Source organism: Leiobunum rupestre, chromosome 7 (genome assembly GCF_980474605.1).
Source record: "Leiobunum rupestre chromosome 7, qqLeiRupe1.1.hap1, whole genome shotgun sequence".
Classification (NCBI taxonomy): Eukaryota; Metazoa; Arthropoda; class Arachnida; order Opiliones; family Sclerosomatidae; genus Leiobunum; species Leiobunum rupestre.
The window spans coordinates 42,214,376-42,232,049 of NC_143390.1; the positions used below are offsets into that span (position 1 = coordinate 42,214,376).

Consider the following 17,674-nt stretch of genomic DNA (forward strand, 5'->3'; position numbering starts at 1 on the left):
GCGTAAAAATCAAGTAATTGTTCCTCTTGTTCAGTGCTGAAAGCTCGTTTCGAGTTTTCCGATGATTTTTGCTTGAGTTTCGACATTTAGCCACGGAGAAATAAAACCAATCAACGTATGTCAGGGCTCCCAGCGATTTTGTTTTTTAATATTATAGGAATTATAGGAAATTTCATAGAAAATATAGGAATTTATAGGAACATTTTTAGCCAAAAAATTGGAATTTATAGGAACATTTTAGCCAAAAAATAGGAATTTATAGGAACATTTTAGCCAAAAAATAGGAATTTATAGGAACATTTTAGCCAAAAAATAGGAATTTATAGGAACATTTTAGCCAAAAAATAGGAATTTATAGGAACATTTTAGCTAAAAATAGGAATTTATAGGAACATTTTAGCTAAAAAATAGGAAATTATAGGAGTGTATTGAAATTATAGGAATTTATAGGAACATTTTAGCCAAAAAATAGGAATTTATAGGAACATTTTTAGCCAAAAAATAGGAATTTATAGGAACATTTTTAGCCAAAAAATAGGAATTTATAGGAACATTTTAGCTAAAAAATAGGAATTTATAGGAACATTTTAGCTAAAAAATAGGAATTTATAGGAACATTTTAGCTAAAAAATAGGAATTTATACGAACAATTTTGAAAAAATAGGAAATTATAGGAGTATATTGAAATTATAGGAATTTATAGGAACTCTGGGAAACCAACCGTAGATGTTTTCAGGAACACCGGACCTAAGCCAGAGCTTTTCTAATACATTATTTTTAAAATTATAGGAATTTCTGGATATAGCTATAGAAAAACTAGAAAATTTCGAAAAAATAGGAATTTATAGGTACAATTTTGAGAAAATACGAAATTATAGGAGCACATTGAAGTTATAGGAATTATAGGAACTTTGGGAGCCCTGACGTATGTATTCGCGACCGAAACGAGTCTAGGTGGCGTAACGGCGCTAGCTTCTCCGTGGTTGCGCCTAAGATCTAGCGTCTGCTACAGACAAATTGAAAAGTCATAAGAACGTTTTTTCTTAAATAATCTTATCAAAATTTAAGCGAACGATGTAAATTTTTTTATTACAATGCAAGTATTGTTATTTATAAAGTCCAATTTATGAATAACGATGAGGAAAAACTAATAGCGTCTGCTTTAGCCACTACCTATCTAGGTTTCAATGGCGAACTAAAGGGGGCGTAGCGATAGTTTTCGGTCGCGAATACTGTGTGCGAAGCAAATAATAAACGCAGTTTCTGACTTGCCCCGCGGACTCCCCTGAACTATTGAGCCATAAACCCACCGAAAAAAATGCAAAAACCCCGTTCCACGCGTTAAAATAAATTTTGGCCGCACAGAATAAACTTGGAAAGTTCCTCCCACTGACACCCACTTTTTGTATTACTAAAGCGGCCAGTCGCGCGCGATAAAATAAGTTCCTACGTATTTTTGTTCGTAGTCGCGTGCGACTTCGAAAAACTCCTTCATACGATGTGATTTTCGAATTTTGGTCGCGCGTGACTGAGCGCCCGCGATAAAATGGTATCGTGTGAACCTGGCTTTGTTTTATGAACCTCGCTTGAAAAGGGAATAAACAGTACATGGTTTTTTTCTACGGAAAACCCAGACAATTAGCGCCTTATAGCTAATGAGATAAGCAATCCTTAAAAAAAAATTGACGATACCTTCTGGGAAAGTTCCCGCTTTCCAAATGCAGAAATGGTTACTTTCCAAAATATAATTTATAGGTCTAATAACTAGAGTTATTATTGTCCAGAAAACAGCGGGGGTTCTCTAAATTTCTGGCAGCACTCCAAATGGCATGAATATGATAGAGTATAAAAATAATTACAGGTCCTGTGACCTTTGAGGCTTTGATCTCTATGCACTCTTAACGATAAAGGTTCAAGATATAAAATTATCTCGAGGGGCTAACCACTCTTAGAAAGTCTGTACACCGGATTACGCTTAGATTAGCACTGCCAAAGGCAGGGACTTCAAAGATTACGCGTAGTCCCATTAGTACTGTCAAAGGTACGGCTCTGTACACCGATTACGCGGAGTGATCAGCCCCTCGGATTATCTATAGCCACATTGAAATGTAATTAGTTAATCGTTAATCTTTTATCGTATATCTTTAACGACAAAAATAGAAGCCCTTCGCTTCTTAAAAGAAGAGCGGAAATCCTTGTCATTCGATGCTATGGCAAAAAATGACACCTTAGAAAAACCAGCCCCGTAATAATTTAATATAAATTCTTGTTTTAGCGCCTCCCAATTAAGACAAAAGAAAATATTAAAATAAAACAAAATGGAAAAGCATCCTTCGAAGATCGAGAAATCCAACAATTTCCCCCGTAACAGAGAAAGATCTGCGGAGGAGAGCGGCGAGATATTACAGAGCAGGGAAGTTCCGAAACTCTCCTCGCCGACCAATCGCGATAGTCCCTCTTCATCCGTGACGTAACAACCTCCAGCCGTCATCCCGGGAAGCGCCAATGGGCGTCGCGTACGAGGATCTGCGGAGAAGCCGAACCAGCGCGAACGTGGGGTAACGATTTCGCCCGATCCCCAATCCACGGCCCCAAGTCGACATTCGAATTCTAAATTGAGCCGTACAGATCGCACCCTCTCCCCGAGTGTATTCTTCGCGCAAGCTGGCGCCGTACGAGTACCAACGAGAGAGAGGGGCCCGAGCGAGTATAGTTTAAAAGGGTGTAATAGCGCGAGTCTGTCCCGGAGCGCCTGGAGTGGAGAGACTCTATCGAGAGCGGACATTCCGGAGATTTAATCTAGCCGCACGCCGGCGAAACGTGATCCGCGACCACCGGCGACACCTTCCACTCGAGAGTAATAAAGCCAGCGATCCGCTTTCTCCTCTTTATTAGATTTTTCCGGCAGGTTGAATATTAGCTTAGCCAGTTAGAGGAGAGACTTCGCAACGCGATTATCTTAGGCCCGCCGATGGACTAAAAGGACGCGTTTCCCCGAAACAAGTTCGCGTCGAGGGTGTCAATCGAAACCGGGGATACGTACTGGCGGGTAACGATTAAATCGAGCTATCTACCTTTTTGGTTTCCGGTTAGATGGGCGATACGTCAATGGGGTTGACGGACGGCCATTCTCGAGGCTCCGCGCTATCGGGTTCCGGAGATTCGGTCGCCGGCCACAAATCAACCTGCGCCATGAGCGACAACTCCGCTTCCCGCAGAGTAACTTTTCAATTGCCGTCGCGACCTCATCAGTCGCCGCCCGCCGATTCCAATCCGGCCGCTCTCCTGGCGACGGCTAATCACGTTAATAACTACTACACCGGCTCGTCGAGCGCGCACGACCACTCGCACCACCAACATTCGCACCATCATCAGCAGCCGCAACAAAGATCCCACCACGACCACCAGGTATCCTCGGTTTCGGGTTCCGATTTGTTGCAATTGGAAACGACGACCCATCATCTGGTCGACCCCAAGTTGAGTCAGTTTCTGTCCAGGAAAAACCTTCCCTACACCCAGGAGCAAAAGGTTTGCGTTTGCGAGACCCTGATGCAAGCCAAAGACATCGACAGGCTGGAAAGGTTCCTGTGGTCCATCCCCAAAGACGACGCTCTCAACAAGCACCAATCTTTGCTTCTGGGAAGGGCCACCGTGGCCTTCCACCGCGATAATTTCCAAGAACTGTACAAAATCTTGCAAGAGAATGACTTTGATTCGCGATATCACTTGGAGTTGCAGAAAATGTGGTACAAGGCCCATTACAGGTAAGGAACCAAATTTACCCTATTTTTTACCTATCAAAAATCGTATCATATTCCAAAATTATAATGAATGAGATTGAAAGGTGTTTTATTAAAATTTTATTTATCAACCTACATTTAATATATCACCTTAAGGCGAAATTAATTATCCTTATAAGTTGATGAAACATCTAGTGTATAGTGAAATTTACCTACTCTACGCGTTATTCCTCATCATTTTACTGTTCGAGGATTACTCTGTTAATTGTACAAAATTAATTAACTAATAATAATTAATTAACTCATTTTTATTCTTATTCTAGAATAAAAATTAATTAATTTAATGATACAAAATTATTTTTAATAATCAATTAATTTCAATACTTATTTCTGTTATCAGCGTTTTTAAATTTGATTGTACAAAATTAGTTTATTATTCATAATAATTATTAATTTAAATTCTTTTTCATATCAACGTTTTTAATTTAATTGTACAAAAATTATTAAATTATTAATAATAATTATTATCTTAAATTCTTATTCATATCAGATTTTTTGATTTAATTGTAGAAATATATAATTTAAATGTTACTCTTCATTTAAAATTTAGGTCTCCTGAATATAGTAATGTAATTGATAAATTGTTTGTGGAATACTAATTACTATTATTAAAATATTTTTTGAAACTTATGCATATTAATATTTACGTGTGATATATATAAAATAAAAACAAAATTGATAATAATTATTATCTTATATTTTTATTCATATCAGCGTTTTTATTTAAATCCTACAAAATAATTTTTAATAATAATTAACTAATTTCAATTCATTTTTTAATCAGCGTTTTTAAATTAATTGTACAAAATAATTTATTTTTAATAATAATTATTAATATAAATTATTTTATGGTGAAGATCAAAGGAGAACGCCTTATTAATTATTAATTCCTTAATTATAATAATAAGTAATTAAAATTCTTTAATCTCTGACGATTGTCGCAGGGAAACGGAAAACGCCCGGGGTCGAACGCTCGGGGCGGTGGACAAGTATCGTTTGCGACGCAAATTCGAGCTGCCGAAGACGATCTGGGACGGCGAGGCGACCGTGTACTGTTTCAAGGAGAAGAGCCGGAACGCCCTCAAAGAGTTCTACAAGCACAACCGATACCCGACGCCCATGGACAAGAAACAGCTCGCCAACACCACCGCCCTCACCCTCACCCAAGTCAGCAACTGGTTCAAGAACAGAAGGCAACGCGACAGGACGCCGCAGTCCAACTCGTAAGTACTTGTCGACGTAGGACACCTTTGAAACGCGAGGATAAATTAAAATTAAGGAACATTAGAGCGAATTCTCGTTAAATGGTGGCAGATTCGACTGGAAGGACACGGTCTCTACGACAAATTAAACGCGTGTCAGTCGTTTCGGGTCCGTTGTAAAGGTCAGGGTCTCTTTTAAAATGGATCTGTTTTGGATAAACTGGGTTAGCGCGAGGTACAAAGGCACAGATGAGCGGCCGTGCGCCAGGGCCTTCATCATCGCTTACTTTCGCTCCGGTAATTCCACCTCGGAGACATCTTTTATAGAGAATGGTTGGGACGCGCAGAAACACGGTTCGGGGGAACCCTCTCGTCATTGTCATCAATGGCAGACTTTCCAATATAATGCACCCCCTCAAAACGGCCCTTTTAATTTTTCAAAAACATATAATATGAAGACGTGAATGAAAATGGACGAACAATTTGAATGATTGGAGCGGCTTCTAGTTCGTGTTTTTGGGAAGCTGAACAGAATCATTTTCAACCAGCTTGTTTAAAACATAAATATGTTGCCAAATATTGGACGCGGAAAAATCGAGCTAAAATCGTATAATTTAATTTCAAATTATAAATTACGCGTATTATAAATATTAGAGAGATTAAGCGAGCAAAATATAACTCGTAGTGTGACGTCTAGATGACCCTTTCAGTTTTTAATATCGTGTAAATTTTATGTCTATAGCGAAGCAAATGGGTGATTCTTGCATGGGACAAACGAATTTTGGTTTTAATTTTACCCTTGTTAAGTAAACTTTTATCCAGTAGTGTCTCAAGTGTGTTTTGTGCCAAGTAAAGAAAATTTAATTTACACGGTAATTAGTAGTTAATTAACAAATATTAATATTGTGACCCGTACGACAGTTCTAGATTCTGCATTTAAATAATTAAAATATAGGCCACCGCAAATCTACACGTTTTTTACCGGTTTATTCCGAGGGGCAGATCACTCCAATGATTATTAGGACACCCTCGTATGATTAAATCATGATTAAATTAGATTAAAATGAAATTTGCAGCTATGGCTGAGCAAAGATTTAAAATGATTAAATTATGATTACATTTTTAATCATGATCATTAGGACACCCTGTAACAAAGTCATCTGCCCCTCGGTTGATTCTCTATTACTTTGACAATGTAAAAGATATAAAAATAACCGTAGCTAATCTGAAGATATTTTCCCAGGGGCAGGCTGCCCTAATAATCTCGTTAAAAAATGTAATCAAGATTTAATCATTTTTAATCTTTGCGCAGTCAAAGCTACAGATTTTATTTCAATCAGATTTAATCATGATTTAATCGCGTGTAGAGTGTCCTAATAATCGTAAAAGTGAGCTGGTCCTCGATATTTGCTATCAAAATCTCGACTTAAACAAAGATAAATACGACTTCTGGGGCTATAGGTTAAAATCGAGAGGTCACGAAATGAATGATAGAGGTCATTCCACCGGGTTTAAAACGGGTGAACATTTCAAACATTAGCGGAAGAATGAGAGGGCTTCCATACATCAAATCCTCATCATGATCATAAGCTGGAGGTTGAGGCGTAACGCCTCATTGAAATCCCCGAAGAATTCCGAGCGTACAGCCCCGCGCGTTTGTCGGCCGCTCGTTTCGGCCGTGAGGGGGACCACTCCTCAAAAAGAATGGGACTGCTGAAATAGAGATGGCTTCGGAATACCAGCCCACCCCCTTGAGATCAAGAAGAAGTTGAGATTGAAAAAAAACCTAATAAGTCGGGCTTCTCGCTGGGCCCGCTGCGGCGCGCGGCCCCCGGAGAGCGGATGCCTTTGAGCGGCGGCCGCCCGCGATGGCCGAGGCCCGGGCGTGCGTACACCCGTCGCCGCCGACTCCGCGACATTCTTCGCCCGGGCTCCATCGACACCAGTTGGCTCTGTCGCCCACTTCTAATGATAACGAACCACCTTTGTTTTTGGGGACCCGGGTCCCGCCTGGGAACGAGAAAAGGTCGATGCACTTTCGAGAAGTTAAATTTGAAATTTTAAACGTTTCAATATTGGATTTGTCTAGTATCTATTTTAAAGATGTTTTATAACTAGCTAAAATTAATTGGGATAAGATTGGTAATTATGTCACTTTTTCTCAGTTTTAGAGCCACCCAAACTGACTTCCAGACTGAAAATGTTTGGGTTGTACTCAATTTTAGGTCTACCCAAATACAGCGGAACTGTCCACTAAAATATGACCTTTTCTTTTAGCGCTTGTAGAGGTGTGTTGTACGCCCTACACCGGTGTTCAGAAGAAAGTTAATTTACAGGGTTTTCATTGTTATTTTCGTTGTTATTTCCATTGGGAACGACCAACGGCTAGGACGATCGCGTAAATCCCGTATGCAACGTTAGGGTAAAAATCCAAAAATATTAAAACAAACGTTATAATGGTAAAAGTAGTACATAAAATAGACTGATTAGTTAGTACAAATATTGCATAATTGAACATTTTTCTCTGTCTTTCACTTGAAATTGGCTTTACCGCATAGCACATACGCAACTTGATGTAATCTACTTGATTTATCTTAAGAATAAGCGCTTACAGCTTTCTCAAAAATATTAAAGGTAGTTTCGAAATTTTCTGAGGGAAAAACTGTCTTATCTGTCGTTAATGGCGTATTTTCACTACGACAACCGTTAAAATATTTTTACTACATTTGATTGAAGGCCTAGGTTTTCTTCTGCCTGTCCCCCTTTAAATTAGGCCAACATGTTCAGCGGTTGGCCTACCACCAGGGTATTTGTGCTCCACTAAGTTAATTTAAAGGGGGACAGGCAGAAAAAAACCTTAAGTGTACGGTTATTGAAAGAACCTTTTGAGAAATTATATACAAAATATACATTTTTCAAATTGAGACAAACTTCATATACCTTTATTAGTGTATTCGTAGTTCATAAAATGGGACATTTGCTCATATGACTTATTGACATTTTCGGTCTTGCATCGAGCCGCGGCCCGCGAATGCCGTGATCATCGTACTTAGCAAAAATTGCTCAACGTGTTTCAAATTTTGATAAATTTGTAAATTTACGAAGTATTTTCAACTTATTACCTTTTATATAGTTTGAAATCTGACCGTTATACCTGGTAAATTATTTATCTGTATAATTGGTGTTAGGTTATGAATAAATTAATGATAATTACGAAATTCCCCGAACTGTACTCAACCTTATTTAGGTAATGCAATTATCAATATAAATTATAACGAGGCTACACGAAAATGTTTAGAAAGACATTTAAAAAATCTAGAGTTTCTGGGGACTTCCTTTCCGAACGAAAACCCATAATTTTTCTCAAAAAAATAAAAATCTCGATAAATCCCCGAGATTTGTACCCATTTGACCCCTTCCAAGACCACCAACCCTAGTAGAGAGGTCACCAAGAACCCCATGCCAAGCAGGGACGACGCTCGTTCCTCCCACCCTCGCCTACTCCACAATGCCCTAAGATGGATGACCAAACACACGTGGAGAGTCCCCCTCCGATTCCGTCCTCAGTTGGCACTGGACCGAAGCCAGCGGCCCATATCCCGATCACCGATGAAAGATGGTCTTGTCCGCGAACCATTCCTCCCGCCGCTTAATTAAGAACACGTGCTGTTGCTACCGTGTCTTCCTACAAGTAGTCGAAAGACCCACAATGCACTTGTTGCCAGAGTGGCGTTACTTGGAAGCCAATACGTAGCCTATCACCCAACTATCAGATGACCTTTCAAACTGTCTCTATTATGGGGCGGATATATCTAAACGTGGCCACTTTTTCCCATTCTTTGGCTTCTAGCGTTGGTCGTAACTTAACGGCTTCCGCGACCTCCGTTGGGGGTCAGGGACGTGAGAAAGCGACGACCAGCAGAAGCTGTTTTATGTCAAAGCCTTGTCATTACGTCCGTAAAAATAAAAGGTTTAAATGCGAGTTTTTCTTTAAATTATTGCCAGAAAGTCGTAAAACTTTTCGGAGAAACGCGCGAGGGCCTTAAACTAACACCTATTCTTCAATATTGACGGACCAGATGGCCCCTAACACACTCGGTGTTGAGCGTGTTTGGGTTTATCGCGGGAGATTTTGTCTCACCAGCGCTGCCACGTGCAACATTAAGGGCCCTCTTTATCGGGTCTGACATAACATCTAAAGTGGGAATAATCCTATCTTACAACCTGGATTAATTAACTAACTTCGCTAAAGAACGAGCCTGCACTTGTTATTTAACGTTTCCTCTTTCCATCCTCATGGTAAAGCTGCATCCAGTGGAAGTGGATTTTAAACGATATCTCTGTTCGTATGTTAACTCTCGAAAACCACAATACTAAACAAGGTGGCGTTCGATAGACAATGCTGTAGCTGATTTTAACATTGAAGCTAGTTAATTAATCCATGATCGCCAAATGCAATACATAGCAGGACATGGAGTTTGAAGGGTGGTGGCCATACCTTAAATTAACGATTGCGACTTCAACGATGTTAGCAGGGATTTAATATAAATTTCTCCAAAACCTGTCTTTTGAATTTTCGCAGAGAATCATCGTCGCTGAGCTCTCGAGTATGTCCTCCGCAATACAGTCAACCACCGCAGCAACAGACTCTTCAGCACCAATCGTTGCAAAACCACCACAGTCTTCCATCGACGCCTCACTTGACGCCTTCACCCTCTCACCCGAATCATCACCATTCCTCAACTACGACGGTGGTCAGCGGCATCGGTTCCGGAGGTCACCTTGTGCACCACGTCGGGCACTCGTCGATCCCTTCTCACCACCAATCTCCCATGTCCAGCGAGGAAGTCCATCATCTGCAATCCTTGCACGCCTTCAGCCAAAAGATGAGCGAGGAGCAGAGCTTCAATTCGACCATGATGGCCATGGTCAAGTCTGAGCCTGGTCTCTTTTCCGCGGCCGCCGCTGGCGTTTTCTACCCGAATTGCCAGTCCAGCTTCGACGCGTCTTCCTCCTTCACGCACCTCCAGGCCACGGCTAGTCACGCCTGAAGGACGCCAACTGAAAGCCGTTCGTCGCAGTATTTAACCAGTTCCTGAGACAATTTTACGCCAAACGTTGTTTGAAACGAGTGTTGTGTATAATTCCAAGAAATGTTTTTCAATTAGTTGGGTTAATACTCTAATGACCCCCGTTGAACGACTTAAAGTGGTATTTGTTACTCACCCTGAAACACCTACGAGGCAGAATCGTGATTTTATTTCGGAATAAGTTTAGTCTTTTCGAGTTATTGTTTCATCGCTCTAAATAACGGAACTTCTATGTTTCGAAAACTCGCTTCATTTCTACATTTATAAGCGTTGTCAAAAATTTAAAATCTCTGCCATCTTTGTTCATCTTAACGATTACTTAAAATATTGAAAAATGGTAGTTATGGATATTGAAAAATATACGAAACTGACAAACTGTATATGGGAAAATTCCCATAGTCGAACTATTTCCGTCATCACCTTTAAACGAACTAAAAGGTTTGCAGTCATTAAGTTTTTAAATAAATGATACTCGGAATCTCAATTCTTTACCTGGGATTTAAAATACCGTAACTTAAATAAAAGTAATTTAAAGTTTTAAAATCTTTTAAGAAAAATGTAGGATACCAAAATTTTTATTAAATTTGCGCAGGAAAAATATTTTCCGTAGGATCAGAAGTACATAATATAAATCTTACGAGATAAGTATCTTAATATTGCAACTTTTCTAGTATGATTTTCATTTCATTTTGCTGAAGGTTACTTCTCTCCTAAGATATATATTCTGATGTGATAAAATGATTACTGGAAAGACCAAAAATAAAATAAGCAATTCTCATAGTAGAGTTACGATCAAGTTTAAGGTAACGAATTATTGATATGGTCCCAAATAAAATTTGAATTTTTAACTGGTCACAGCAATTAATAAACCGGTTTTTGACCAGTAGACCATACATATAATTGTAGTTATCCAAACTTCCTCGTCTATAAACTTAATTTGATTCTGAATAGAGTTTTGAAAATGCCAAAATAATTAAACCAAAAAATGAAAACCGTCAGTAACAACCCTAGTACTGTAAGGATTACCACACGTATTTCATTTAAAGTTGACCTTATTTTTTTATAAAGTTCTTTATATATTTTTGTTTCCTATGTAAATATATAAACCAATGAACAGTATTATTAAAAAAATTAAAATTTTTACTGGCATCGAATTTTATTTTCACACTTGGAAACGAACGTCAGAAAAAAAGAGAGAGAAAAATGTCAAACAATAAAAGTTCAAAGTGCTAATTTACCCGGTTCTTTTTTTAATATTTCTACGCGGATTAGTCAAATTTGAAATAAGAGAATCCGTAGGATTTATTGAAAAGAAAAAAAAAATCTGCGACAGAAACTCTAAACCGAGCGGATTCCTCGGTTTGCCCATTGTTTCATTGACTGTCATAAATACTTTATCGAATTTCACGTATACCGTATTTCACAAGCCAATATAATAATGAGTAGCGTTCCGACTGACAGCGCAGTAATTGGTTCTCGCGCGAATCCACAGTGTTCTAGAGACCGCAAATTTGGGAATAAATTCCACGAAAGATAATGTGGAAATATTTTTACATTTTATGGTTCAGTACACTGTACTATTTATTATTATATAAGAACAGAAGCACTGCGACTTCTGGCGGTGGAACTATCTTCCGTGAAGGAATATCAAACAACCGCCAACGGCAATGGATAGTACGCCCTCAGATTAGTCAATTTGGATATTGTCCTCTTCTTTGGCAAATTCAAACTCTCTGCACAAACGGAGTAAGAGTGAAAAACACGTTTTAAGCAATGTTCAGTAGGATTTTTCTCAAAAAGTTTCATCTGGAAGTTTTATCCAAAATTTTAAGATCTCTGCCCCTAATTTTAATTACATTTACTAAAATTTGTCCACATTACAATTGATAGTTACAATTGATAATTTAATTTAATTTGTCCACATTGGCTGTTTTTTTATATTCATTCGCGGAAGCTTGTTCCGCCGCCAGGGGTTGCTATTGTTCTTATATTATAATAAATAGTATAGTGTACTGACCCATAATATGTAAACATATTTCCACATTATCTTTAGTGGACCATTTATTCCAAAATGGGGGTTTTCTGGAACACTGTGGCCCAATAAATTTCAATTACTTCATTAAATTAGGCGTGTTTAGCTTAAAGGGTCTGTCGCCAAAATAGTCGCTTGGTTCTGCCAATGTTGGTGCACCTCCCGCTTTTATTTATAATCTCAGGGTGGGCAGGGAATAAGCTATTTTGGCGACGCTTTTAATTAATTATTTTATCCGAGACATTCATATTTATAAAATACGTCACGACAGACATTGTTGAAATCTGGGTTATTTTATATTTGAAAAATAGTTATAATGGATTTATTTAATTTTAAACGTGAGTTTTAATTTTAATTGATTTGTTTAGACTTCAATAATTTTTATACGGTGAATGACTCTTTTTCATATTTAATTGATTGATAATATTGGTTACGCGAGTTAATACTTATTAAATATTACTTGAATTGGTATTTCTTTAGAAAAGAGTTTAATACATTTTCATAAAATGAATGTTTTCTTTACGATAAAACAGCCTTTCAAAAAGCCCTTTTTAAAAGCGTTTTCCGTTTGACTCCTCTTGAGTGATCGAAGCAAATTTTCGTGTATTTTTGTTCAGTATTCAAATGAAAAACGCTTTAAAAGACAGTTTCTAAATCTAAGTATTTTGTACCCGTATTTTGTGTAAAAAATAAGCGATGAACGTAATATTCTCTCCAAATTTATCCGTGTTGAAAATTTAACAGTTTATCAAAACCTTTTCTTTAAGTACCAAGAATGCATTTCGTAAAGGTCGCTAAATATGCCGTCGTATTAAGACCACAATTATTGAAGCTGTTACTCATGAAGTACGTGGTGATTACATATTTCATAAGATCGAAGCCCTCCGAAGAATCAGACCAAAATGGATCGCGGTATTCGTTCTTAGTTGATAATTCCAAAGTTCGCTCTTTCATTCCATATAAGCGTTTTGCCGGGGGCGTAGGCGGCCCAGTTAGTTTATTTGAAGGTAGCTTTGTTCCGTCTGTTCCCCACCATAGACCGTACAGAGCCTTTCACTTAAAATGACGTCACCGCCTAAAATAATTGAATAAAATGTGCTAATCTTCGCCGACACAAGAATGCATTTATTAATATTTTAGGAGGAGCGTGAGTTTGATCATGAGGGAGATTGGTGGCAAAGCTAAAAACTGTCTCTACATGGTCATTCTCCCTGAGTATAAACAAATAAATTCTTGCCGACACAAACGGTTATCCGGAGTTCAACTTGTAGGGGCATCTTTTTTATTCTCTTATTTACGATTAGCGAGCGTACGTGTATTTAAAACAAGGCTTTGAAAACACGCGTTAGAATAACAACGTAAATACGTATCTCCTTTCCCTCGAGCGGTATGTCAACACGGCTAATGACAGCTTTGTTTATGTTTCGAGAGGGCCCCGAAAACACAAACCTTTGTACTACAGGCGGCGTAGTTTGAAATGGATGAACCCATTAACGCATTTAGATTGGCCTTAACGTTAAATTCATCTAGGAAATATTTTTACTACGGTATTAGGCACCATGATGTCCTAAAAATTCCCTAAAATTAAAACAAAATTGAGCCTAAAGCCATCTAGCAATGTTAAATGGTATTATTGAAATTAAACGCTCGATGTTCAATACCACGTGTTTTGAACAAGCGGCATTTGGTTTCAGTTTGCGTTGAATAACCCCAGCAACGGCACAGTTGTATTTCAATATGGATCAAGAACCTAACAAAACTAACAATTAGCCATTTATCTATTAATTTATTTATAAACTTTCTGGCGGAGTTTTGTACTCAACTGACGCAAAGATCTCGTACCCAATATTCGAAATCACTGCCTCGCGCGTAGTCAATTCGCGACCGAAACGAGTCTAGGTGGCGTAACGGCGCTAGCTTCTCCGAGGTAGCGCCTAAGATCTAGCGTCTGCTACAGACAAATTAAAAAGTCATAAGAACGTTTTTTCTTAAATAAACTTATCAAAATATAAGCAAACGATGCAAAGATTATCTTAAAACACAAGTATCATTATTTATAAAGTTAAATTTACGAATAACGATGAGGAAAAACTAATAGCGTCTGCTTTAGCCCCTACCCCTGTAGCACATGAAGTAATTTTAGGGTCGGTGTACGGTCGAAAAGTCGCTTTACGCTTTATAGTCGACGACCAAATGCCGACCTTAAAATGCCCGAACGTTTTTTACCAATAAAACCGTATATCATTTTTTGGGACTATTTATCGATGGTCGGTATGCCGACCATTATCCGACTTAAAATAGACCTTACATTTAATTATTGGATTCAACATTAACTTTATGAAACAGACCATATGTATTTAGGAAAAGTTGATATTTTAATTATTTTCTGACTATTTGATGATTTTCTGAGGGAATTTTTTATTCACTTTTATTTTTTCTTCAAACTAATTTGTATTAGAAAAACGATGCATCTAATAATTAGATCAGTTTTGGGTCGGACTATGAGCATTAATATAAAGTCGACCCGACGTCGTTACGGAGTTGGTTCTTAGGTCTATTAAAAGACGGTATAGAGTCGACGTTTTGTAGGCGGCCGACGGTCGGCCGACCCTCGGCCGACCCTTTTACCTTTAGGACATTTCGACCCTAAATCCAAAGGTCGGCCGACTTTAGGGTTTAGTACCTTTTGCCGACGTCGGCCCGACTCCTATTTGCTACAGGGGTACCTATCTAAGTTTCAATGGCGAACCAAAGGGAGCGTAGTGATAGTTTTCGGTCGAGAATATAGTGTGTGCCCACTTCCTACCGGAACTCCAAAACAATTATCTCCATAGTTACCATGGTAAATAACTATAAATAGCAACCGACAGAGGCCGAGTTTTGTTGAAAGTGGGTAATGGCTTCGTTATAGAATCGTCAATCGGAAAGCTCTTTGAATTCGGATCTAGGGTACGAGGTCTATATTATCTTTGACTAGCAGTACCTCTCCGTTTGTCCTAAATGAAATACAACTACAAACTTCTTAGTCCGTTATTTCAACCACCCATGCTATCATAATTTCCATCTATTGTTTAAGACATATCATTCGGATAATTATTGTTAATTCCACCTAAACAAGTAACTCAAAAAATTTAAACTAAATTTAACAAATTACGGCGTTGAATTAACGAAATCAAGAAGAGATCGAAGCAACTGGGAACCAACAAACGTAGCATTGGAATGTGGTGGTGCATGGACCAAGAATCTAAGGGGACTCACTGTTCGCCATGGTAGGAGTGGCCTAAATTTAAATCGGAAGGCTAACTGAGGTACATCAGCCGCTTTGAAGCGCCTCAAGTATTCTGTTCAACTATCACTACGAGAATCTTAGTTGGGGCTTAGGCGACAGTACGTGCGAGAAAGTTAGGTTAGGCCAGTGGCTGATACAGAAAAAACTAAAGGGGGGGGGGGGGGCGCTAAAAGAAATCTTGAGCTATGGGTGTAATAACAAATCATCAAGTCACATGCTTGGTGCACACCTCGCCCACCATATGTATCCGCCACTGGGTTAGACTTAGTTCATAAAGTTTAGAAATTAAATGGATTCCAGTGAATTTGATAAAAAAAACCTCGGCCATATGCGGCTTACTGGTTATTTTTACTTAACACAATGGTTAATTACCATATCTTAAACTTTTAAAGAACCAATTTAAAAAAAAAGGTTTAAAACTTACTAAGCCTCATCATTTCAACGGCGCCATTTTGTCCAAATTGAACGTGAACGCTCCAGCTTCTCTACAAAACTACGCCGGAAATCGACTTCAGCGACGCCAAGTTTGTCCACATTGAACTAAAATTAACCGTGATTTTCCCATTCCCAGTATTAACGTCTGCCTTTTAAAGCCTGAACAGTGAGTCCCCTTAGATTCTTGGTCCATGGGTAGCGTGATTACTTATTTTTCACTAAACACCTACTACACATTTCGTGGTTCCCTCTGTAGACTGAAATGGAACTACAAATGTCTTTTTAAAAATTTTAAATTTTGAAATTCATGTATTAGTATATTTTATATTAAAAATTTCAAAGTGAAAAAGTTTAATTTAAATAATAATTATTGTTAATTATATGCTAAATATAATGATTTATATTTAAAAAAAATCAATTGAATTATCTTACTGCACGAATCCATACCTCTACTTGGAATGCTTATCCTGCCGTATCGCGTATGGTAAGATCTCTCTGACGGCTTTGGCCCCGCCTACGACAGAAAAATATACTCTGCGCGCGCTCCCCTCTCACGTTGTTGTTGGTTAAGTTAACATCGTGACGTCAAAAAAATCGTCAGCCACATCGAGACGAAAATGGGTCGCGATACGCATTTCAAGAAGAGGTATGGATTCCTGATTATACTGTTATAATTTTTAATTAGGAATACCTTAAAAATTATTATTAAAAAAAATAAAATTACGTTAATTTACAATATATTAATTTTGACTGTTTTTAATATATATTGACAGATGGCGAGTACGACCAATTGGAAATTAAACTCCGCCCACCAAATTCGAAAAAGAGGGCATCATGGAAACGTGGGAATACTTGTTTGTCAGTTCTCAGTTGCTTCGATCCGTTCTTGGTGATATCCAAATTCTACAGCATTTTAACAGAAGTTTATAATATACTCTATTCTGAATGGGATGTTAAAAGGTACACCGTTTTTACGGTAATGACTGAACGGCCTGAACAATAACGTTGTAACAGTCTGAGTTGGTGTTCAAAACGTAGATCCTTCTGTCAAGGAGCCACAAACTCAGCACCCCCACAAGGAGAACCCGTCAAAAGTCGTGAATTTTCTTGCATACAGTTTTCATTGGTTAGACGCTTTAGCGCCTACTGCCGTCGGAAGGGGAAAATTGTCTTCCCCCTTTCCGTAAAACGTTCAGCGTGATGAAATTTGTACACAACATTGCGTTAGCATGTTTAAAGGCTAGCTGCGTTCTCCTTGTGTTTGTTGCTCCTAGCTTCTGTCGTCTATTAGTCTATAGTGTTATCTGAATTAGCTTTTTCATTTAACAAAGAGCTTCCCAGCGGCTGCTAAACAGACGTTTTGTGTTTCAAAACACCTAAAAAGCGTCTAGGATCAGACTAAGAATATTCAACGGCACTCGTAATGTTGTAGAACATGTATGTGGGCATAGCGAAATGGCAAAATTATCCTCTTAGAAACGCGTTTATTTTTTTACAAGTTGAGTGACGCGGCATCTTTTGTCAGTTTCTATAACCTTAGAAGCTTCATCGTAAATTAATATTTACTTAAAACATTAAATATTTTACGAATTATTACGAATAAGAGCTTTGAAGGTTGTTATTAAATTAATATAAAATTAATATATTATTTATTTTTCAAATTATTACGAATAATTAAATTTAAAGGGCAAATGATGGCGCTACCAAATTTTATGCGCTGTCGTAAAGTGACGTGTCTAATTGGATATACGTTGAAAAAGGCTAATTTGTTATTATTTTAAAGGCTACATAATTAATCTGTCTTTTCCCTGCATAGTATATGTGCC

At 38.1% G+C, this 17,674-nt stretch overlaps 1 protein-coding gene across 1 annotated transcript; it reads left to right on the forward strand.

Annotated features, from left to right (window-relative positions):
* The first annotated feature begins 2,782 nt into the window (after positions 1 to 2,782).
* Positions 2,783 to 10,445, forward strand: LOC149936355 (uncharacterized). The gene is made up of 3 exons (XM_090181681.1): positions 2,783 to 3,764; positions 4,745 to 5,023; positions 9,585 to 10,445. Exons 1-3 carry the CDS (start codon positions 3,094 to 3,096, stop codon positions 10,051 to 10,053), a joined length of 1,419 nt encoding a protein of 472 aa, XP_090037807.1. The 5' UTR covers positions 2,783 to 3,093; the 3' UTR covers positions 10,054 to 10,445.
* Positions 10,446 to 17,674: the final 7,229 nt, after the last annotated feature.